Source organism: Dipodomys merriami, unplaced genomic scaffold, assembly GCF_024711535.1.
Source record: "Dipodomys merriami isolate MVZ:Mamm:240054 unplaced genomic scaffold, mDipMer1.0.p SCAF_1, whole genome shotgun sequence".
In the NCBI taxonomy this organism is placed as follows: Eukaryota; Metazoa; Chordata; class Mammalia; order Rodentia; family Heteromyidae; genus Dipodomys; species Dipodomys merriami.
Genome location: NW_027202270.1, coordinates 3,779,111 through 3,803,760, shown reverse-complemented (window position 1 = coordinate 3,803,760; position 24,650 = coordinate 3,779,111). Strand labels below are relative to the sequence as shown.

The following is a 24,650-nucleotide window of genomic DNA, read 5'->3' as shown; positions in this document are numbered from 1 at the left end:
CATCATCTAAATGACTCTTCCCTGTATTTAAAATCCTGGTTTGTAATCTGCTCTCTCACAAGTGGTATTGTAACACAGCAGATTTAATCAGAAATGAATAGTGTTTAAGGGACACAGCTAAAATTTAGTATCTGTAAGGCTATCTGTGGCTATTTGGCAGAAACTTTCAGTCGTCTGCTTAACCTAATTCTTCACTCTTGCCTCGTTTGATTCTGCATGTTTATGTTTGTTTTAAGAGTTGTTTCCTGCCCCTTACGCTTCCTCTCTTTAACTCATTTTCTTGTGTCAGTTCTATTGAATTCCATTGGTGTTTTATGCCTTCCCTTCTGGACCTGTTCCCCGCATGCCAGGTACACGTATGTACCTTACATGCCTGGTACATGTATGTATGTGCCTTGCGTGCCTGGTACACGTGTGTGTCCATGCGTGCCTGGTACATGCATGTGCCTTGCATGCCTGGTACACATATGTGCCTTGCATGCCTGGTACATGTATGTGCCTTGCATACCTGGGTCTTCCTGCATAGCACTTCCTAAGGGACCATGAGTACAGTGACTCAGTCACTGTACAACCATTTGTAAGGTTCTTCATATATAGTTCCACATCGGCATCTATAAAGTGGTGGCCCATTTCACCTTGCACACTTGCTAGTAATGGTTTTTAATCTACACTAATTTGATAGGAATGCATGTGGAGGGGTGTATGTAAACATTTTATAACATTCAGATATATCCTGTTATTTTACTTGCGATTTACATTGTATGGTCTTATTTACATGTACAGGTTTTCCCCCTTTTTCATGTAAAATCAAATCATAAGTGTTATACATCTCTGGTTTCTACTGTAAGCTATTTAGGACACCTTTAATAACTCCAAAATCGTGTCATAACAAGGCTTTAGGAGTTAGGATCCTACAGTTCTTATCCTACAGGGATAAGAAGGTAGAAAAGGCCCTCCCCACGAACCCTGGCGCCCAGGTAAACATACATACACACATACACACGCACGCACACACACACATGCACCATTGTTCTCTTCAAAGGGACAAGTGTTTCAACCCAGAGCATGCCTTGTATCTGATAACAAATTTTAACAAACACAAAGACATGACATTCGGGGCATCTTTTTGGACATGATACTCAAGAGTTTTCTCCTGTGACTCACGAGCCCTGGACAGCCAGGAAAAATAGAGGTTAATTCATGTATCTGAAAAACCTAGTTTTGTTTTTTTCAGGAATCTTCATTTCCTTTCCTTCAGGCTACCATCAGTGGTCCTTTGTCACCTTAGATAATTTCCTCCTCCTCTCACCACTCTGCTTTGGTTGTGTTGGTGGTACTGAGGTTGAACTCAGGGCCTTGTACTCTTGCTTAGTTTTTTCCTCAAGTTTGGCACTCTGTCATTTGAGCCACACCTTGACTTTTGGCTGTTTGCTGATTACTTGAAGATATGAGATTGACAGACATTTCTGCCTAGACTAGCTTTAAACCATGATCCTCAGCCTCCTGAGTAGCTGGGATTCCAGGAGTGAGCCACCAGAAACAAAATAAAATTGTTTACTTGAATAACTAGTTGTCCTCTCTCGCCGCCCCCTCCATCACCCCCCCCCCCAGAATTGTTGTATATTCTCTATTCTCCTTTGTCAGACAGCTAAGTCATTGGCTCAACTCTACTGTGTTTCTTGTGTGTATTCTGTTGAGTTTACCACATTGTCTTCTATACTTTTGCCATGTTGTCTTAGATGCATGACTTAATCTATATCTGGTATCATAGCAGCATTTATCCTCCAGTTTTGCTTGGACATTGCAATCTGAGTTGTTTTTGTTTTTTCCACATGAATGTCAGAATAACTTCCCTTCCCCCTCTACTAGTAGCACATCCTGACCTACCTTTTGAGCCATTGGTTCACAGTGGAGGAACTGCCATCTCTCCCATGGACACCTGTACGTTGTCAGTTAATTCACATGTATTTTATACTTCTCTGTGAAGCTACTAGTCCTCTTCATGTCTCTCTTCCAGGTCTTACTAATCCATCCTGTTAGTTTCTAATTACGTGGTGCATTCTGTGGCTGATGTTTCTGGGGGAGGTCTATTATCATCTAATTAGTAAGGGAGAAGAAAGCTCTTAGCTTTTGTATTTTTTTCAATCCAGCCATGTTACTCAACTCATGTTCATTAGAATAGCTACTTGGATACTTAATTTCCATAATGCAATCCCGATTCAGATATTATAATGTCTGAGTCTTTGTCGAGGTTGAGTTCATTTCTACCAGTCAGTTTGGTGATTTGGATACCTTTCTGCTTTACCTTCTCAATCAACCATTTTCCACTCTTAATGAGACCTCCATGTGCCTAGCCCTAATGAATGCCCTGGAAACAGAGGAGGAAGGCAGCACCGCCCTTCCGGAGCATGGCACCTGGGATAGAGGAGGCAGAAGACAGATGCACCTGTAGGATCGTCACAGTTTAGTGATGGGGCTTAGGAGGGGAATGGGGCCTGTGGAGCAATGATGGTGGGGGAAGGGGGAGGATTCGTGATTCCCAGCCTGTGGAAATAGCGGCTGCCTCTCACACAGTGAAGTAATAGAAATGCCCACTTTGCCAGGGGCTTGGCGGAGCCCAGCTTTCCCTTTTGGTGGAGAGCGGGTCCCCTGCCTGAGTCACCCAGGCCTGGAGCCCTGAGCGGGCTGGGCCCGGCCCAGAAAGAGACTGGGAAACCAGGCTCTGCAGTCATAGAGGAAAACAACTGGAAAGGAGCGGCAGCTCTGCCCAGAAGCCACACAAAGGTAGCTTGCCAGCCACCGGGAGGCCTGTTACGCCAGGAGCCGCACGTGCTACACATCCACGGAGAGCCTGTAGCCTGCCCTCCTCGGGAAGCCGGTGGCCGCTAGAACCTTCCATCCGCCTCACCCTCGCACGGTCTCGCATTCACAAGTGAGTAGACAGACAAGATGTGTGTGGGGGGTCCAACAATAAAAACAGGAACCAGAAGGACAGCTGAGGCTGGGTGGCACGTAGAGCCCCAGGGAGGTAAGGCTGCTGCAGGGTTCTTACATGTGTTCCTGACCAGAAAGACTTAATAAATAGGTCAGGGACAGCGCACGTACAGTGGAGCAAACACAGGAAGGAGTTCTAAAATCAAGGACTGCAAAAAATGAAAACTTAGATAAATTAATACAAAGAACAAGACTAAATACAATGTTGGCCATTAAGGATATACCAGAGGAAAACATGCTAGCGGTGGACAAGGGCCTCTGGAGAGTCAGATATCAAGTTGGACGGAAGAAGAAACTCTAAAAAATACGAAGAACATTCTAAAAAAAAAAAAAAAGACAACAACATCTGAAATAGGAGAATAATGTTCTCTACAAAGGAAGAGAAAGCTGAGAGGATGTGACTTCCAGAGCAATGTGAAACCGTGAAAGACACTGAGGATAAATTATTTTGAACCTGAAAGCTAGTCAAGGCATAATTATTACTAATCAGCTAAAACACCATGCAGCATACAGGGTCTTCCTAAGGGAATTTTGAAAAAATTACCTAAGGATCTACTCCAAAGCAAAAAGAGAAAGGGATCATCCACCAGATATTTATCCAGTCCTGCCAAATCCCTCTCTGCCCATCTCGCTTCAGTCTTCCGCCGAGGTCTCGCCCACCCCAGGAGCTCACGGGCAGCCTCGTTTCCGTCCTGTTGGCGTGGAAATCGTGTTGTCTTACGCACAGACTCCAGCAGCCAGTACCCAACCTTAACTTCAGTCATGCTCCAAGAGGAGATGAAATGTCCACAAGTATCTTCTGACATGATTTTTGGACAAGCTGGTTTGGTAAAACTGTGTCCAAGTAGAATGCAAAGTTGTATTGGCTCCAACTGTTATTTTGACCTTTAAGTGGAAAGCAGGGAAATGCATAATAAAGAGAACAAGGGCTAGCAGGCCCGCACTGAGGCCCGTGTGAGGGCTCACGCAGCTGTCTTTGTCCCTCTGTGGTTCTGGGGGGGTATGTACTCTGTGGCTTTGCAAACAATGGCCCAGGTAACTGCACAGAATCCTATCCGTGGTTCAAGAAACTCTTACACCTAGAAGGAAGGAGGGGTGGTGATGTTTAGGTTTTCCCGTGCCGTGCAGCATAGGTGGTCCTGAGTAGAGATCCTGGGTGGCTCGGACATCTCCTGCACCATCTGGCAGTGGAGTGGCAGGGTCTCCAGGGAGCTGTCGCCCCAGCTCCGTCGTGCCATCCCCCACTATTTCCTGTGAATTCTGGCTGCAACATCTTTGTTCTAGGATTGCGGACATCTTCCTGTCTCCAGAGTGCTTCTTTGTTGGGTTTCTGCAATTATGGATGTTTTCATCCTGCCCAGATTGGTACCTAGACCTCTGTAAGCAGAACCCTGGCCCCTTCTCCGCCTCCAGACTTCCAGCCCCCCAGCGGCTGGAAACAGCTCAGCCATCAGGAGGGCCGAAGCTCGTTTTCCCGGGTGTGGTGGGGGAAGGCGGGGATGGCAAATGTGTTTTGAGTATTGAACTGCATTGACATCTAAAGTCTCAGCCATGCTGTTTTCTCCACACTTCAGCAATCAGGACATCCAGCAAACCCATAAAAAACCAAACTAATCGCATGAATATTCAGTGACCCAGAATACTAATTATTGTCATGAATATTAATGGGATCGGACTTGCTCTCTCCTCTCCTCTTTCTCTCGTCCTCTTCCTCCCTCTCTCCCTCTCTCTTTTTTTTCCACTTAGCCGGCTCTAAAGATGGGTCATAATGAGAGCATTTAAGAGGGAGCACTCTCTGCCGTGACAGGGACCGGGGCAATAAGGAGAGCTTGATTAACGCGTGCACTTGGGGGAGAGATGAGAGGCTTCACGTGGGCCTGTTCGGGGGAGGCGATGAGGCCCCGGCGGCTCTGTTGCTGCTCCCGGAGATTAATGAGGCCTAAGAGTGCATTAGGAACAGTGACAGAGGTTTGATCTAATGGGCTCAGTCATTTTTCCTTTGAGTGACAGACGCACAGAAGTAATTGGCTGTGCAGAATGGCAGCTCATTGGCGGTACTTAAGGATACATTATCCCCGTTGTGTGGCCCGCAGAGGCTGTTTATCAAAACTGCTCACACTGCAGGCGTGGAGTCGCTAAGCTGCTGTTACAGTGGTAATAGCTATTAAAAAAAAAATAACGCAGCATCAAAATGAGGTCCGTTGTTGTGTCAGAGAAACAAAGTTTTTCTTTGTTTAGTTTCAAATGGTCTAGAAAACATTTTAATAGGTGGAGTGGCACAGTGTCCCCGCAGTGCCGGTCCACACGGGCCCGCCTGGGTGCGGAGAGGCCCCGGGCCGGCCCAGGGCCGGAGCACCTTGTCACCGGGAACTCCTCGCACCGTGGGCTCCGTTACAGCAGTCCACCCTGTGGCACATCCTATGCCTTCTGCCATCTTGGAGCGCTTGCCTTCATTGGCTGAGGCAGAGACAAGTGTCATGTGATAGCTGCTCCCGTGGTCGGGTTTGCTTTAGGTTTCCACGGCCAGTTAATAATTCAGTCATTTTAGTGGACAAAACGGACCATTTCCTAAGGATTCTCAGAGTAAAGTATCAGGAGAATTAAAAGGCGCCGGCGTTAGTACTTTATTCTGTGAGGAATCCGGGCTCCCTGCGGGCTGCGCTGTGTTCATTCGTCCCTCCCTCTGACGGCTGGGCAGACCTGAGCTGGGTTGTTTCCACCACTGAATTGTAAACGTTTTGAGTCTTGCTCTCCTTGTTCCGTCACCTTCCAGTTAGCTTTCTTCATGAAGTACATACTGCTGAGCATTACCCACCATGTGAAATCCAAGTGGCAAGGAGCAGGGGTGCGGAGTGCCGGAATCTTCTAGATGGTAGTCCCCACTGGTCATGCTCTTTGGGGAGTGAATTGGCAAAACTAACTCGATTTGGGGTGATTTCAGTTTAAGTCATGAGGAGGGGTATGAGAGATGCCAAGTGATGCATCTCTGTGGTAGCTTGTAAGTAAATAAAATTACTCTAGGAAACTCTTTTAATCTGGGAAATGTGGGTGTGGTGAAAAATAATGCTTCTGATGTTGCTGTGATACATTCAAGACCAGTAAGACCCAGACTGTGGTTCACAAGTGCCCGGGGGGCAGAGACCGTGGGTCCTGGCCACAGGCCCAGCGTCCTGGCCTGCAGCTTGTTTACGGTATGCACTGGGAATGTCCTCAGCCCTTCTGGTATAGAGTCCAGTCTTCAATTTGCCCATTTTCTACTTCCTCTTTTCCATACTGACAGAAGAGAATTCTTCAAAGTAATCGTGATGTTTTGCTCTCTCTAAACCCTCTGCCCTTTTGTTCTGTGTCTACTCACCATGCAGAGAGCACTGTCCCTCTTTCTGGAATGTGTCTAATCCCAGCCCACAAACAAGCAGCTCCCTTCATGTGTCATTCTGTACACAAGTTTTTTGCGACACACATCATTTTATTCAGGTGCCAAAAATGTTTTACAAGAACTAGAGGAGTGAGAGAGAAGTACAGGTGAGCATTTCCAAGGGTAGAGTCAGGTGGCTGCCACGGATTCCTCCCTGGGAGGGATGGCAGCTGGAAAAGGCTCTTCTAAAATGAAATGTGTTTTATACAAAGCTTACCTGTTGTACTTACTGCATAAACAGGAAGGCAGAACCACTGTGTCAATTAAATGAGAGGTCATGTATGTGAATTTACTGAGAGGTGAAACAAATAATAACAAAGGCAAGGTATGATTATTGTTCTATAAAATTTATTATCTGTGCTTGTATGCTTTACAGAAAATTACTGAATTATATTCTCCTCTTGTATAATGTTACCTTCCCTCATTATCACTGAACTACATATAAATTTGTTCATGTCACACACACCAAGAAATGGATTGGAGTGCAGTATGGATTGGGGTGTGGTTCTCCGTAAAGACCTTTAGGATCTCAGCAACAAGAGCTCCTTAAACAGAGGAAAGCAAACAAGAAGACAGAAGTAGGCATGGCTTGCAATGATGTGTGGCCACAAAAAAGGAAAAAGACTTAGCTCTAAATAGAGATTGAAGCATTATTGTAAATATAATCGCTTGTATGAGAACTTACCTTCTCTTGAATTGTGTTGCATCCATCTCCACAGAAGCACCATAGCCCACTGGTGAATGTAAGCAGTGTTTCTTGTTCTCTTGCTCACCTTTGTTACAGGTACTGTCCTCATCTGCAGCTTCATTGTCCCTCGCACAGAGAGTTTCCTTCCCTTCCCTTCTTTCCCTTTTGCCGGCTGTACTTCTGACAACACTGATTGTCCATCTTTAGATTCTCCATAGACTCGGTGTAATAAGCATGTCCACAAGGTGTCCAGGGCACTAACATGAGCTGGCCAGTTGTAGTTGTTCAGTAAACCATTGTCAAGTCCAGAGGGTGAGCTCAGCCAGTGACAGCCACACAACCCCAAACAACTGAACAACAGGAGGAACTCCATCACCACACACAACAAGGAAAGCAGTCAGATGCTGTGGATTTTAAAGATAAACAAAATTAGCTATGTCACCATCTTGACTGTTTGCTAAAAAAAAAAAAAAAAAAAAAGTAATAAATGATAGAGAAGAGAAAAACCCACTGTTGATGAAATTACAAAGCACTAATCTCCACAGAGGCTTTGCGGTTTACAGCGTGCTTCTCGTGATGTGGTCATTATATTAACCACGGGAGGCATTGTTTCCATTGTCATTACCACCATCACTTTATTATTATCCATTTTGCAAATTATCGACTGAATGGTTTTAATGACACCCAGGTTCTATCTTCTTTTGGCCACTAGTCATTAAAAAATTCATGAGCATCATCTACTATGAGTCAGAAAGATAATATGCTGCTCAACCCCATAACCTTAGGACGACTGACTTACCCTAAGCCAAAGTATCAAAGTGAAGATGTCCTTGTTGGTGTTGTTTATAATCTTCAGAATGTGGAAACAACCAAAACCATCCCTTCGGAGGAATATGATACTATGGATTATCCACATTAAATCAAAAGATGATGTTATATGTCTGAAAATATTCTAAAACTTCCATAACAACGTGGGGAAATGGCTAGGAAGTCATATGAAAGAAATATAATACAAAATAACATATTCAGTCATTATAACTAAGAACTGTTGAACCTATGTTCAGTAAAAAAAATTGATCTGTTGAGATTTTGATGGACTTAATTAACATTATTTGTGAATCTATATAGTTTTGCAAATTAGTTTTAAGAAGTTTGTGCAACTGTGTACTGTGGCTCATGTCTATAATCCTAGCTATTCAGGAAGCCGAAATCTGAGGATCATAGCACAAAGCCAGCTTGAGTGGACAAATCCATAAAACTCTTATCTCCATTTAGATAGCAAAAAGCCAGAAGTGGAGGTATGGCTGAAATGGAAGAGCCCTAACAACCATGAGCAAAAAAGCCAAGCAAGAGTATGGGGCCCTAAGTTCGAGCCTCAGTACGGGCACAAATAAAGGAAGGGGAGGGGTAAACTTTTATAATAGAACAGGTTTTCTTTTTTTTTTTTTTTTACCTTTGGTGTCATAATTAAAACAGGAAAACAAAATAAAGTTAGCTATTTCCAGATTTTAGAAAGTAACTGTGAGCTTTGTAATTCCAAGACTTCAAATTCCAAACATGGTCTCATTGCTGTGTTTACCAGTCATTACATGTATCATTACAACCGGATCTAGATTCTATATTCTTCTTTCTCTAAGACACATGATATGGAAAATATAAATGTTTAAGTAACAACAATCTGAGGAACCCCAGGTTGGTATCTCAATAGTAGATACAAATTACATTTGTCTACAAAGGTAAGAATCACAAAATGCCTGCACCTTTAAAAAGACAATGAATGTGCCTGGGGGGTGGGGGGGGGCAATCCTCTTAAATGCTGGTGACCCAAAAGAGGGCAGATTTCCAATTCAGATGCTGAGCCGAATGGGCCCTGCTCGCCAGCACCTCCAGCATCTGCAGCTCACTTTTTATGGTAGTGTTGTGAATTATATTCTTTTCGGGTTTATAATTAGAGGACGGAGCAGATGGCGAAGTCCTATTTGAAGGGATGCGACCATTAGAATAGCCTCCGTCATTCCGCAGTTAGTCCAGAGAGCCTGTTTTCCCACGCGTGCTCACCATGGGTGTGGGCAGCTGCCGCCCGGCCAGACAGCCCCAGAGGCTGCAGGCAAGCAAGACTGGATCTGAAACAAAGTCTCCGGATGCTTCCAGCATCTGCCTTTGGGATGTAGGAGCCCCTTTTCATCCTGTTCCTATACTTAGAAATATTTTTTAGGTTACACGACTTCACCATGGTAATAAACATCCGTCTCTCACTTGGTGCTCCTCGAAGTCTTTGTGACTTCTCTCCCCATCCCAGTCCATGAAAGTTTGATACCACCATCTTTGTCATAGTTGCCGCTTTATTCCATCTTACTGAAGTCAAATGTCCAGGACTGTTTTCTTTTAGTATAAAGTTTAGTCTTGTTTGTGAAGTAGACCAAAATTGGAAGGTGCAGTGAAAAACATTTTGAAATGTAAAAGGAAGTGATTGTTGATGAATCTTTCCTTGAATGCTGAGAGAGGTCATCATGAGAGTGTATTTTTTAAAAATCAGAACAGGCTATTTTTAATGTAATAAGCCTATAGCTTAAAAGAAGAACTGTGTCTTTGATGTCATTTGGTGGATGAAAACACTCTGGTTCAATAGAAAACCCGCATCTTTCTCATGCTTGTCGGAGATGAGCTCAGGCAACATACTGATACTCATTCAGATATAAATGCCATATTCACTTTGAAATGCAAATTGTTTAAAGAAAAATAGCATATGGTGGAGGTAAGTACCTTTTCAAATCAACTCTTACACTTTAGGGATGTAAGTACCGCTGAAATTATTCTTTGGAGAGAATCTGGTGCTTTTGACCCAGAGACGCTTCAACTAATCAAGGCAGCCCCCTAAGTACATGCACATCCATCGCAAGGCAAGGCGCCAGGAAGACCTGGATTAGCATGGTAATGCAGCCTCCCCTCGCTAATCAGGGCGCGCACCAGCTGACCAGAGATGGGCTATCAGAGGACGCACGCCTTTTGAGAGCAGCACAGGCCAGGTAGGAGCCATTTGTGTGTTCCCTGGTAATGTTGAGGAGGGGAAATGCCAAGACAAAAGCCGGAGGGGTCCTTCTGTGACACTTCCATGCGGAAGTCAGGGTCCTGTGCCGTTCACCCTAAGCGACTTGTGAGTGAGTGACAGAGATGCCCAACTCAGTTCTTGCCTGCGTCTCCTGACCTGATTCAAAGTTTCAACCCATTCAAATGGCATCTGTTTAGCCTTTCCAGGCTGATTTGACCACAACATACGCATAGACTGTGCAGAGTCCCTGGTGTAACTGAGATAGATGGACAGAGCAGGGGCCGGGGTCCCGGGGTCCGCTCCTCCCGCACTCACATAGATGCCACCGCGTGACGCTTTGCAGCACGAACGGACATGTCTGCTGCTCTTGAACCGTCAGGCACGGCGGTGTCGGTCCATTTTCTGCTCACCCCGTCGGCTTCAGTCTGTCTATGCTGTTTTTCTGCTGGAGCCTGTCTGCAGGGTCTGTGTCCACTCTTGAAGTGTGTGTCCGGGCCAGAGTGTGCTGTCCACGTGGACGCTGCCGTCATTTCTATGGGGCCATGAGGCATCCTGTGCTCTGCGGTGGACACATCTGCGCACACCTGCACGTAGGTTTAATCTGGAGGGATTTCAAAGAAGGATCTTGAGGAAATCAACTGTGGCACGTAGTATGGGAGCCTGAAATGCACGCGTTAGAGGAGCGTTGTAGGTGGCCCCGGGAGAGTAGAAGGGTGTGTCCTAGGCTCTGCTCATCCTCCAGCCATCTGGGTCCAGTAAATCCCCAGTCTAAACTCACCCCCTCATGTTCTACCGCGTCCTTCCAGCAGGGGGTGCCCCCTGGCCCTTGCTCTTCCAGCAGCTTCTGTGTCACCGTCACCGTTGTGCTTCTGGGACACTGGTGGACTGAGATTTCCTGGCAGCAGAGACTCTGTCCCCCTCCCTTGCTCCCAGCACAGCAGGGGCTTGAGCAAGGATGGGCAGCGTAGGGGTCGGTGGCAGGGATGGCGCATGCAGGGACCCGTGTCACTCTCCTTAAGAGCTGACCAAGATCATGGGGCTGGGAAGGTGGCTCAGTGGTTGAGCACTTGCCTTGCATGCATGAGGCCCTGAGTTCGAGTCCTCAGCACCACATAAGCAAAAAGAATAAAAGCCGGAAGTGGCGCTGTGGCTCAAGTGGTAGAGCGCTAGCCTTGAGCTGAAGAGCTGAGGGACAGCACCCAGGCCCAGAGTTCAGGCCCCACGACCGGACCAAAAAAAAAAGAGCTGACAAGATCATTAGTTCACTACCGTAATTACATGGCCAATGAGACTCATGGCCAAGACCAACGACAGCCCCTCCGTCCACATAGCAAGACCAGAGAACCAGCACTGTGATGCCCCAAGCCTAGTCCCCATCCAGAGACACCCAAACTCCACAGTACGTTACAGGAACGAACCCCATGCTTTGGGTGCCCCAGGCTTTTATGATGGGGTGCAGGCCAGCCTGCCTACCTTTGTCAGGGACACTGACACTGTCATCATCCCATCTCTGATGGACAGAGCAGCCATTTGGGGCAGGCAGTAGATGGCTGAAGGCTCAGTAGACAGCCGAAAGAAGAAACGGGGAGAAGCTGAGGCCCGTGCACAGCTGCCTGTGGGGGGCATGGTTCGCTGCCAGGCCCCAGGGTGTGGAGAAGAGGGAGAGCGGGAAGAAGGGGAGTATGGGAAGCTCCCTCCTCACCCTTCCCTCCCCGGGGGAAGCCCATGCCCTGGTCTCCAGAAAGAGTCAGCTTCCTAGAAGGCCTCTTGTCCCTGACTCTGACTTGAGGTTAGTGAGCCAGCCACCGATTTCTCTCCCACTGCCAGTCCTGGGGCTGTGAGCACCTTTGCATGCCAAACATGCCGGGCAGCTGGGCGCCCTCTTCCTCAAACACATAAAGCCATTCGCTTCCTTCACAAATGAGAACTTCAGCTTCTCAGGCTTAATTAATAACTTGCTAACATGAAATGAGTGACCACTCAGTGAGAGGGCCGTAACCCTGGAGCACTGCAGGAGTGTTGCTCTCCCAGAGCGATGCGGTCTCTGTGTGGTAGTACGTGGGGCAGATGCTCCTAGATGCTTACATAGGAAAATCGGAAGCGGGCTCGGAACTGTTTAGGCAATTAATGACACTCACTTAGAAAAAGTGAAATTACACAGTAGACTCAGATGGAGTGCGTGTGTCTAAAAAGCATGAGAAACCCAGGCCTTGGTGGCTCACACCTGTAATCTCATGAGACTGAGATCCGAGGCTCGAGATTCAAAGCCAACCCAGCAGGGAAGTCTATGCAACTCTTATCCCCAGTTAACCAGAAAGAAACAAAACAAACCAGAAGTGGAGCTACGGCGAGATAAGGTACCAACCTTGAGCAGAAGCAGCCAAGGCACCATGAGTGTCTAACCTCTGAGTTCAAACCCCAGAACCAGGATCAGAATCTATGACCAGTTTCAAGTCGATTAGGAATGTCTGCAACTGTTTGTAAAAGTCACTGAACGTTTGAGAGCCGTTTCTTTGGCTAGTGGGCATATTGGAAGTAGAGAAGCACCTGGCAGCGTAGTCTTGGTCAGAGGTGGCACCACTAGGCCCCGCCCACCCGGTGTGGTCCCAGCCTCTGGACCTCCGCAAGCCTCCACCTTAGACACCTGTCTCTGTACATTTGCATTTAGAGGCAAGTGCCTGCCTCCTAAACTGTATGTGAAGAAAGAAGCAGTATTTTCCTACTGTTCATAATGGGTTTTTTTTTTCAGTTCAGTAAATAATATCTCTACGTCATCATGGAAAATACTTTTGTTTCATTATGTCATGGCTGGTGCTTGCAAAAAAATATTGAACTGATTAAAATGGAGTAGGCTAGTAGATAGAAAGAGAAGTTTACTCCCTGGATGGAAAACCAGACATGTTTTATTTGTGCCATGACATGTTGAGATATTTCCTGCACACGCGTGCATGCACATGCACGTGCGCACTCACATATAAATGTCATGCTTAAAACTTAACTTTTAGGAGTATATGTCCACCTGTGGGTGTTGATTTTTCCAGCTTTGTCAGGGTTCTGTTTGGTCTCAAAGCCTGGTTTGGATGTGGCTGTGTAAGGAGAATCCCCCCTTGGAGCATCAGGCCGGCTGGTCTTCATTCTGGATGCCAGGAGCGTGGATCATGCAGGTCTTAGAGGTCTCCATTTGTCCTCTTGGAGACCCATCCCAGAGCCACACCGCCAGCATCCCAGCATCTTGGACCTGAGCTTGTGCTGGACTTGCGGAATTTCAGTCAGCAAGATGTCTGAGAACTTGGGATCAGCCACAGACTCCGTAGCAGCATTGTCTTGCAGGGCGCTGTCTGGCCTTCAAAGACCTTGCCATCTGGAAACGGGTTCTTCCTCAGCTCTGTCGTCTGAGCGCGTGTGCCGTCTGCAGCTCAGACTCGCTCGCTGTGCGGTGTAGGCGGACCTTTCCCCCTCGAATTTGCTGACAGCCCACGGTGGACTGGGGCATCATGGCACTGGTTGTCCTGGGAACGGTCACCCCCTAGACGGCCATTGTGGGCCAAGAGATGGGCAGCATCTGCGTGTGGCAGCACCAGCTGGGGTTCTGACGGGCATCACGGAGCCCAAGAAGTCGTCTGGATGTTGAGCCACACCGTGGGTGACACCGTGCCAGGATGGGCTCAGAGCAGTTGCGATCCCCTCAGAGATTCCCGTCCCACCTGTCCCTTTCCCTCCATCTCCCGTGAAACTGTCGGCAGTGGCCTGGCCTGCAGCCTCCATCCGCTAGCAAGCACAGGAAAGGGGGGAAGGGACCCAGCACGCCCCTCTTGGGAAGCACTTTGTCCCCACTTGCTGCCCTAAGGGGCAGATGTATAGGATCTGGGTCCTTTGGGAAGAGGAGCACAAGGGTACCATGAGCACCAGGCAGGGCAAGAATGATACCAGTGGGGCAGTGCTGGGCCAGCCAAGGCAACTCTGGGAGGGAGCCCTGGAACGGACACCCGAATCTCACCATCCTCCGCCTTTATGTGCCTGCCCTGCTCCCCATTGGCTGAGCACTGCAAGAAGCCAGGATGTTCTGGAGCACCCCGTGTGGGTACCCCCGAGAGGAAAGCAAGGCAGGAAAGTGGTGGATGCCAGCTGCCGGAGCCCCGGGTGGACCCTACAGATGGAGCCCCTCTCTCGCCCACTCTAGAGGGACGCTGCGACTAAGTTCCGGTCTCTGCGGTGGCCTGGAGAATCCCAGAGAGCAGCAGGTAGTAGCCTCCGGGAACACCAGCTCCCTCTCTGGCTCCCTAGAGAAGCAGAAGTGAGACAAATGGGGTTGGGTTGCGTGTCCTCAGCTCAGGAGGCGACCAGAACCTGCTGTGTATTCCCAGGGTTGGGCAGGTCAAGCCTCAAGCCCCGCCCTCAGGGCGGACTGGCCCAAGCTCCTGGCCAAGGGGGAAAGGGCTCCAGTTAGAGTTGCTTCATCATCTTGGTTATTTTCTGGATTGGGGTTTTGTCGTGTAATTAATCTGAGCTCTGTGAAAGCCCAGCCAAGTACCCCATCACTTAGTGTCCTACAAGAAAGCAGGTGCCCACAGGCCTGGGCATCTGCATTTCTGATTCCCAGACTCTGATGCTGTTGGGGTTTGTGGTCCCAGCTTGAGCAGGTTGGTCTCAACCTCCTGTTCCTCTCCATCGCTCGTCTCTGGTTTTGTTTGTACAGTCCCATAGACCTCCCTATGAGCTTCCTTATGACAGCCAAAGCATATGCAGTTCAGACAGCAGCACGCAATAGGTTCTCTTTTTCTTTCTAGTGTAGATAGCAAAATCCCATCGTTGGCTATACTTTGGTTGTTTCACTCCATGCTGCCTTTTAGTAAGTGACTGGAACTTTCCAGGGCTGTAAGGGATAACACTGGGGTCTCGTGTTTGTAGGGGAAGATAGTCCCCACGGCTACCTTACAAAATGCACATGCCCCAAACCCCACCCTGGCCATCTGAATCAGAATCAGAAGCCTGATTTTGAAGCCTCTGAGTTATAAAAGGATCCACAGGGAATTCTAGTAACTGGCCAGACTTTGGAAGTACTGATTGGCTGTACACAAAATGCCGGGTACGGTGAAATCTTCCACTGGGGCAGCTGAAAATGTAATTGATTCTCAACTAAAACAATCAGAGGAAAGTTTTTTTAAAAAGACATCTGAAGATCTGCATACAGATCTAACAGACTGTCATGAGCAGTGGAAAAGATTGGCCCAACTTTACCAAAAAGTACTTACTTATCTTTTAGCATGTAAAATTGGGATGATCCGATGATTCATCTCGATTATGGAGCAGTTGATTCGGATCACCACATAGACAGTGGAACCATCGGGGTGTGCCATGAAATTACAAGTTGTTTTACCTCTGCTTAGTCTTTGCAAAGTTAGGAATAAACTGGCTTAGCCTGAGAGTCTGTGTTCCCTTCATAGTGAAGAACTTTGATGTGTGCTCTTCATAAAGCAGGCCTGCGCCATTGACGTCAGCCGCTTGGCTGGGCACGGTGAGCTGCCTCTCACCCAGCCCCGAGGTGTGCTTTCCCAGGACCACCTGGGTCCCCTGGCTTCAGAGCTGAGGGGCAGTGCTGTGCATTTGGGGGACTTGGGGAGCAGCAGTGATCCGCGGGCTGCAGTTCCTTCACGACGTGCTGTCACCCTTTCTTGGGGTGCGCGCCACCCTGGCTTCCTCACACCCATTCCCCGCGTGACACCCCCACAGGCCACCTGGGCAGGCGGACGGTGACTCTCGGTGGTCGTGCGTGCAACCTGAGGCCCCATAAACTAGCACAGGCTGGCTTCTGCGGTCTGTACTCCGCCGTGGTGTTCACCTGACTTGTTTATTCCTAGGGAATGTCACTAGTGCGTCTGGGTCTCAGATGGCAAGCGGCATCAGCCTGGTCTCCTTCAACAGCCGACCCGACGGCATGCACCAGCGCTCCTACTCAGTCTCCAGTGCCGACCAGTGGAGTGAGGCTACGGTCATTGCAAACGCCGCCATCAGCAGTGGTAAGAGGGGGCGCAGCCCCACAGGCCGCGGCCACCACCAGGTCCTCCGTGGACGCCGGGGGCTCGCCGTCAGCCGTGTGCATCTCACCCGTCCTCTTGGGACCATTTTGTCCGTGGCAGGCTGTCTCACCTCCATCACACGTCATCTCATGCGGTCCTCTCTGGCCAGGGAGCAGATGTCCGTTTCCATTGGACAGATTGGCAAACTGAGGCTGAGGACAGGGCAGGTAGCCCTTACCAGGGTCATGTGACCAGGAGACGGTGGGGCTGAGAAGCAGTGTCCGACGCCACACCCCCAATCGCACGGCCCCACGAGGCCTGGTGCACATTCCACCTTCGTCCACCTTTACGCTGTTCAGGTTAGGTCATCCTCTGGGCCCGTTCTCCAGGATCCTCGGTGTGCCCTCCGGACTCGGGGAGCCCCCTCTGTCATCTGAGTCGAGTGGATTCTAGGAAATATTCCCAGTCTTCCTTCCACTTTTTTTTTTTTTTGACAAGTGTGGCGTGCTTCGTGGGGGACAGATATACAGCGTGCCGGGCACCCTGACTGGGCAGCATGCTTTGCCTGTGGCATTCTGTCTGTGGCCCGTTCACCGGTATTTAAGGGAATTCCCACTGTTGTATGCAATCTATCAGAGAGGGTTTTAGAGTAATTTCAGCATAATTTGTTCTAATTAAAAGATTCAGCATCAGGTCTTCCCTGTAGACCGGCCAGCTGCTGCAGCAGGACGCTTGCTCTGGGTAAACATCATCCTTATTTCTGGTTGGCCCACATTGCTCCACGCAAAGGCCTCCGATGAAGATGTCTCAGAGTAAGACGGGGGAGAAGCGGAGTCAGGACAGTTGGCTCCAGAGGACATGAAGCTATCACCGTGACTAGAACACAGCTCAGGCGTGGCCCGGAGCCCCAGCCCCAGGACCAGCACACTCCTGGGGTTCTTGCCTCAGTGCAGAAGAGATGCTTTGCCAGGTAGCAGACACGTCTGCAGGGCCTCTGCCGGCTGGCTTCCCCTCATCTGGAAAGGCAGTGCTGACCCCGAGCTCCCCAGCAGAGAAGGGGACCTGGCCTGGGCGCACTCAGGCCTCCAGGGTGAGCCTGATCTCCACAGCAGCCTCAGGACCTTTCCTCCACGAGCCTCTGCCTTCCTGTCGGTTCAGTAGGCGTGACCCCCTCCCCCGAAGAGATAACACATAACATGTACCTTCCAGGACAATAGTTATTACCGTGGTTACAATTGAGGAAAAGCAAATCCTTTAATTAATTTTCAAATACTTGGAACCATTACAGATTAATAGTATACTCAGGAAGATTCAGAAGCCAGCCTGTGTTAGATTATGTGGCTAAAGCCGTGGGGGAGGCACTCAGAGGCGGCCGGGGGGCTTCCCTGAGCCCCAGGCCTGTGGGCGCCAGACCCCTCTGTGAATCCCCTTCCGGTGCCAGAGGATCTTCGCAGTGTGAATCCCGAGGCACCGTGGAGTCTGATGAGAGGCTAGGGCGCAGGGCCCCCACCTTCACTGGACTTGCATGCAGGAAGATAGCAGTCTGTCTACAGCTCACTTTGTACAAATTCCTCTCATGCACCATCGTCTCTGCGATAGACTCTACCGCCAGCCCTCCCTCCTGCTGCCAGCTCTGTGTGTGTGTGTGTGTGTGTGTGTGTGTAATTACACACGTGTGCAGCGGGATTTCCACACTGCAAATCCCTGTGGGTCGGGAGGCTTCCTTATTTCTAGGCCCGAGGTTTGGGTGGCAGCACCTCACAGGGATGTTGGCTGTGCTGATCTGGCTGTGCTGGGACCCCAGGAGTCACGTGTGGTGTCACGTATTCAAGCAAATTTGGGTGTCCATTGATGACTCGTGTGCCCCTTGACTTTACAAAGCCTGACACAGGAAGTAGGACACACAAGCAGGAGCCCTGGGCTTCGGGCTTCCTGTGCGGGAAGACCAGAGCTGGAACCCAGCAGGTAGTTTACAGACCCATAGTTAATCAAGGGAACCTTCCCAAGGAGGATCACACTTGAGCGCCGCTTAGAGAACCTATGAATCTTCCGTGTGAGACGGCAGGAAGATGATGTTATAACCATTGGGGCAATGTGGATAAAGACAGGAGAAAGAGGAAGAATGGAACAGCGATGATCCGAAGTGTAGTACAGTTGAGCACAGCAAAATGAGGAGAAGCAGAAGCGAGCTGAGCGCTGAGAGGCCAGGGTGGCCTGGTTACTTAGTATTGTGTCTTAAGACTTTTTAAAGGGCAAAGGTGCATTCCGTATCGGTGCATATGCGTCTTCCAGCCTGTCCCGCTAGTGGCCATCTTGTAGTCCATCTTCCGGGTGTGCCGTGATGAACCAGCTCCCTGTTGATGGACCCGGCCTGTTCTCCAGCGCTTCTGCACCGTCCGTACTCTCACACTGATGAGCAGCTATCTGCTTCGGTCATCCCAAGAGCTAGACTGGGGGGAAGGGCTGCATAGTTTCGATAGCTATGGTTGAAGCATGCTTTGATCGTACAAAATTCTGTATCTTTAAGATTCCCATTGCAAAAATCAATGTGAAATATATTTTTAGTATACCAGTTTATATTTTTTTCTTAAACTGGCCATGAAAGGAGTAGGGCGAAAATGAAGGAAGAGCAGAGATTCAGAAAATTCACAGAAAGGTGTGTAGAATTGCAAGGCCTACAGCTTTGCAGGGATCAATCTAAAGATTGATAACTTGTCACACCCAATATGTTTTGTTTTGTTTTGTGTCACTACTAGGGCTTGTACTCAGGGGCTTCCTCTCTTGCTTAGCATTTTTGCTCAAAGCTACCTACCACTCTCCCTGTTGAACCACAGCTTCCAGATTTTTTTTGATGGGTAATTAGACGAATCTCATGGACTTTCCTGCCCAGGCTGGCTCCCAGCCACATGCCTTAGATCTCAGCCTCCTGAATAGCTAGGATTGCAGTTGGGAACCACCAGCACCAGTGTTTCAGGAAAGGGAACAGTAATGTATCCATCGAAGTATCTGGTATCTTCATTTGGATGAGCTCGTGCAGCGGGTGCTGTGGCTGGCCCTGTTGTATCAATGGGGGACTCCTTACAGGGCTGAAGCGTTACCAGTTCCTGGTATGGCCTGGGACTGGCCTGGGATTGGCTCCAGGTCTTGGATCTTCCCTCTGAACACGGGCCTTTGGGAACTGCTTAGAGAGACATGTTCTCAGAGCATATTCAGACCTGCCACATCCAGAGTGCGTGTGCTGGGGGCCGGCACCACACAGAAGTGGGGGAACCATGACTCTAGATCCTTCTCGAGAGTGGGCCCCACACCAAGCGGCCACTGATAGTTCCTGGAGTTGGATAGAACTGCAGGTGCCCAGGCCAGGAAGCCTCTATCTCTGCTTGTAGACTGCACAATGATGGGGCGGTGGCCAGACTGTGGCCATGATTAAGGAACAGCAGGTGCAGGGTCTGTCGGAGCTTTCTGGAATACCTGTTTCTAACCAGATTTTAAGTCCTCACCCCAAGTATCAACAGTGCTGTGGTGCTCCATACCGGAAACAGTGAGTCCTGAGGACTTGCGGCCCTGCTTCCTCTACTGGGCACAGTTGATTGAAGCCCTTTTCTTCTAAGATTTTCATGAAAAAGGTAACAGCAGCATTTTGATTCCATTTTCCCTTCAGACTCCCCTCCATTAAGACCTGGGCTCCTTAGCACTTCTCAGTCTTTCCCTTTGACACACAGGTACAGGGGAGGGGGGGGTGAAGGGGGAAGGGAGGAACCCCTAATTAGACAGATGACTCCGTAGAGGGTAAGACCAGGAAACAGGAAGCACTGGCTAAATTAAGAGGAGAAGGGCAGGAGATTTCATTCTGTGGAATGGAATGCCCCACTGCTTTATGACTATGACTGTTGTAAGGTTTTACATTAAGTACCTGGGGTTTAAAATTAAACGTCTAATATAATTTGGCGTTGCTAACATGAGGCCCGCATCTGCCCTTGGCGGAGATCCACGCAGCTCTGCTCGGGGTTTCAAACCGCTGTCTCCGGCTGGCAGAGGAGCGGCGGGACGAGACCCCTCCTGGCTAAGCGCCCCGCGCTGCTCAGCGTCATTTTTTTAAATTCAGAGCATATTCATCCTGCGCTTCTGCATTGAAAAAGGCCGTTCCAGTAGTATATGAAAAATTAATTTTTTTACATTTTTTTTCTCACTCCCCTAAGTGTTTGACAGAAGTAATTTTTGCAGCAAGAGAGAATAAAAACTGGTGGCTGTAAATTCCTGTCCTGGAACCTCTTGTGTGGATTCTTTATGGACTCAGAATTGATCTCCATGTCAGATCCTGTTGTGGTTTGAACTGTTTATCACCGTAATGGCAGTAGTGAGCCCTCGAACGCCGACTTATAACCCTGGGTAAAAGAAATTGGTGTTTGCCGTCAGTTCAGGGGCAGCTTAGCGTTATTGATAGATTCAGAACAATTATCTCTGCAACAACTATTGGCCCGGGGTTTTCTTGAATCTCATTGGATGCCTGTAATTTTTTTGTTCCTCTGTTTGTTAATCGGTTTCTCTACAGGTAATTTTTTCCAGAAGTGTTAGCCTTTCTGTGGGGAGCCATTGGGCGGAAAAGGGCATTGATAGCTCACAGCTCCGTTCAAAACAAGGTGTGGTTTAAAATGCATTGCCCCTGTGCTGGGGGCCAAGGCCAGCACCCCAGCGGCGGCCCCTGGGCGTCTGCCTGCCTCCCTAAGTGTCTGGGCCAGCCTGACCCTTCCCCCACCCCACCCCCTTGCAAGTGGCAGCCTCAGCTGAGCCTGTGGCTGTTGCCGTGGCAGCCACATTTCTCTGCCTCCTAACTGTCAGGTTGTTCTGATGGCTCCACCCCGTTCCCGATTGCTTCAGTCCAACCGTTTATCTTCTGGCGCGCTGACCGGCCATCACTGTTAACACCGCATCTCTCCACCTGACTCTCCCGCGTCGCTCCGTGCCTCCCCTTGTCTCTGCAACTGCCGCGACCACTTGGCTTTGTCAGGATGGAGCACAGATGCCTTGTTCATCTTTTCTACGTGGGAGGTGTGCTTGGTGTGTGTGTGTGTGTGTGTGTGTGTGTGTGTGTGTGTGTGTGTGTGAGTGTGCAAGTACACGCACATGTTCAAGTTCCTACCTTTGTGTATGCCTGCCCCAGCATGTGTGCTCTGGTCTCTGCTTCCTTCTAACTAGTTAGAAATCAGTTTTAACAAATAATTGTTACATTTTCCCACTGGAATCTGAGTTTATTAGACAGATCCTAAATTGGAAGCACTTGATATTTTACCCAAGTTTTTCCCTTGTTGTTTTTGTTTCTCAGGGTGTGAACTTAGGGTTTCATACTGGCTAAGCAGGAGCTGTACCTCTCTGAACCATGCCTCTGACCCTTTTTTGCATTAGTGGTTATTTTTGAGATGGGGTCAGGTTTCTGCCAGGGCACAGGAACATGCCTGAGCTGTGATCTGCCGACTCTAGGGTTCCTACATCAACTGGACTGACAAGTCACAGCACATAGTGCCAGCTCCCGGTTGAGAAGGGGTCAAGACCTTACTTTGACCCTCCCAATCTCAGCTTCCCAAGGGATATGGGTATGAGCCACCGACATCTGGCCTGCTGGCAATTTTTGTTTTGTTTTGTTGGTGGAACTAGGATTTGAACTAAGGACCTTAGAATTGCTAGGCAAGTGCTTTTCACTTGAGCAAACTTTTTAAGTCTTCCAAAGTTTTTTATCGTCTGCAAAACAATGTTAGAAACACTCCTATACATTATAAACATAATTACACATGTATACATATACATTTACAAATGCAAGAACCAATGTATGTGAATCTTAAAATTTGTCGTAAGAGCATTCTAGGATAAAATTATTATAGAATGCCTATTTACTCCATTAACTACAAATAGCAGTTATAGCCTGTTGCATTATTCTTTTTTAATATATATTTTTATTGTAAAGTTACTGTGCAGAGGGGTTATAGTTACATGAGCAAGCTAATGAGTCCATTTCTAGCTCTCCTTGAGCTAACTTTTAAACGTTTCCTATTATGAACGTGCTTTGCATGACTGTTTCAACAGGGAGTTAGTAACAGGTGTCTTGCCTCTCCTGTACTTCGTTTGACTAGTCTTCTCCCCACTAGTCCAAGAAGGGTCAGCAGCCAACATCTTAGAACACAGTCTGTAGGCAGCTGTCGCTCCTTTCCATGTCATGTGATCAGTGTAAGGTATATTAAATAGGTAGGTTTCATTAGGTAGCCGATGAAGAGAACACCACGCATTATTCAGGCAGGAAAAGAAGTTTACTTACTGAACTGCTGCCCCGGCCTTGCAGGGTGGAGAGGCATGGCTGAAAAAGGAAGGGGCGACCCACCCCTGGGCCAGGACTTATCTAGGCCAGGGACAGGAAGGGGTGTGGCCAGGCAGGGGAAAGGTGTGGCTACACTGGATCTGGATGTGACCTCTGGGTCTGGGACCCTCCTAAGGTCAGATGGGAGGCCTGTGATGAGAGGTGGCTCGTGATGTGACCTGGGGGGGGGGGGGGGGCGGAGGTGACTGCTTCCAGGTCTGCCAGTTACCTAGGCAAGAGACTTAGCCAAGAGGGAAGGAGGTGAGGTGTCCCTGTGCAGACCTTACAGTCAGATCATTGGGTTGTTTTGTGTTTGTTTTTAAGTTGGAACAGGTTTTGTTGTTGTTTTTCCCCCTCCTTGGGTATTATACTGACAATTCTAGTGCCTGACCATCAGGCGGCGGTAGTGTGGCACTCTTGTATTCTGACCAAGAGGTACAATTTGTTGTAGGATCATCATTGAGGGGAAGGGGTTGGTTTACAAAGCATTCACTGCTCTGGTCTTCAAAAGCCTCATCTCTAAGTTCATTTTCTGATCATCAGAATCATTATCTTCATGTGATAACCAGTAGAAAAAAGCTGAAAGACTTAGAGGCCACCTTCTTCAATAATTAGCCAAAATTCCACCCTCCTGCCCCAGGTCTTTCTGATCTCAGAGCTTTCTCTCTGCTACTTTGTCAAAGGAAGAATGAATGCTCAGAACTAAAACATTGTGTCATAAAAGTTATTTGTCTTTTCAGAGCGCTTGCTCTTTCAGGCGATGCCTGATCATACAGGTATACATTTCTCTTCTTGCTGATCCTGCTCTTCCCTTTATCAATTCCTTCCAAAGCTGGCCGCCATTCAGGAGCCATCCCCCGGGGTTCTTCATCGACCTTCAGCTTAGCTCGGTGTTAAAGGGCCCCTGGGCTCTCATCTCTCAAAGCTGGGCAGTCCTGGCTCCCCCGCTAGGGGTCTGCTCTGTTCACCAGGCTAGGCGGCCTAATTAAAAGGATGACCCCAGCTCCCTTCTCTGCACAGCCTGCCTTCCTGTCTCTGCATGTGGCCAAGGAGAAGGCAGAAGCTTCCTAGGGTAATGGACCACAGGGGGGAAAGGTGGATTTTTCCCCTCCTGATCAGAACGCTGCAACTTTGTACTTTGTCTCCCTGGTTCCTTCTTATTGGCTGTTTCCATCTGTGGCTGTTGACCCAGAAGAGATGGGACAGTCACAGGCTGCCCCAATTACCAGAATAGGGAGCCGTGACTGCCACGCCCAAAGGCCATGCCAGGTAAAAACCTAAACCGATGGTAGAGACGACACTGTTTCCATACAAGCCCCAGTGGTGCTCCAGCAGAGGTGACTTTGTATCCAGGGACATTATTTTTGTCACAGTGAGACCTGAGGACCTCGTTTCTGGAATCCTATTGGATAGAAGCAAGGGATACTGATAAATACTGTCCACGGGAAAGCTTCCTGCACCCAGGAGTTGTCTGACCCCAAATGTCAACCATCACAGCCTTTGGTTCTCTGGCCCCTTCCTACAGAGAACCTGCTGTATTCCAATTAAGAACTCTTCTAAGAACAGGAAGCCAGCCTCCTCTGTGAGGAGGCTGCCACAGTCGGCTCCCGTCGGGGCCTTGTCTGCATCTGCTTTCAACGCAGCTCAGACCATCGCCATGGAAGTACGGTGGCATCTCTAGCTCAGTGGCAGTTCCCGTGGCCGCTTATGGTTGCAGCTGGGAGTGGCATCCATTGAGCACTCCCCCTTGCCGGGCACAGGAGATGGACCCTCGCCCCAGAGGACCAAGGGGAGGTCGACAGCGGTTAGCTGAGCACAGCGGCGGGGGGGGGGGGGGGGGAAGGGTCAGGCTGGACGGAGCCGAGAGCCAGCCGCGTGAGGTTTGCAGGGCCGGGCCGGGCCCTGCGGATGCTGTCGACCTGAGACCACGAAATGGGTTGAACCTTAAGAGCCAATGTTGTGAATTCCAGTCCAGCAAGCCAGTTGTGCAGACAGCAGAACGGGGGCTCTCACACCTGGAGAGGGGCCCTGGGCACACTCGTGCGTGTGGAGCCGAGGCTCGCCAGCACTGGGGAGTTAGGAGGACATCCCTCCAGCCACTGCTGCTGGCTTCTTACCAAGCCAGGCCGGCCTGCTGGGCC

At 49.0% G+C, this 24,650-nt stretch overlaps 1 protein-coding gene across 6 annotated transcripts in view; it reads left to right on the top strand.

The window, feature by feature from the left end:
* Window positions 1-24,650, top strand: part of Agap1 (ArfGAP with GTPase domain, ankyrin repeat and PH domain 1) — a 465,820-nt gene that overhangs the window by 316,232 nt on the left and 124,938 nt on the right. For 4 of the 6 annotated variants that reach the window (XM_070011299.1, XM_070011253.1, XM_070011564.1 and 1 more), the window contains one exon: window positions 16,005-16,163. The exons of the other annotated variants lie outside the window; for them this stretch is intronic. In XM_070011299.1, the coding sequence (XP_069867400.1) occupies window positions 16,005-16,163 (159 nt within the window). The remainder of the gene's footprint in view (window positions 1-16,004; window positions 16,164-24,650) is intronic. 6 annotated transcript variants of the gene reach the window in all.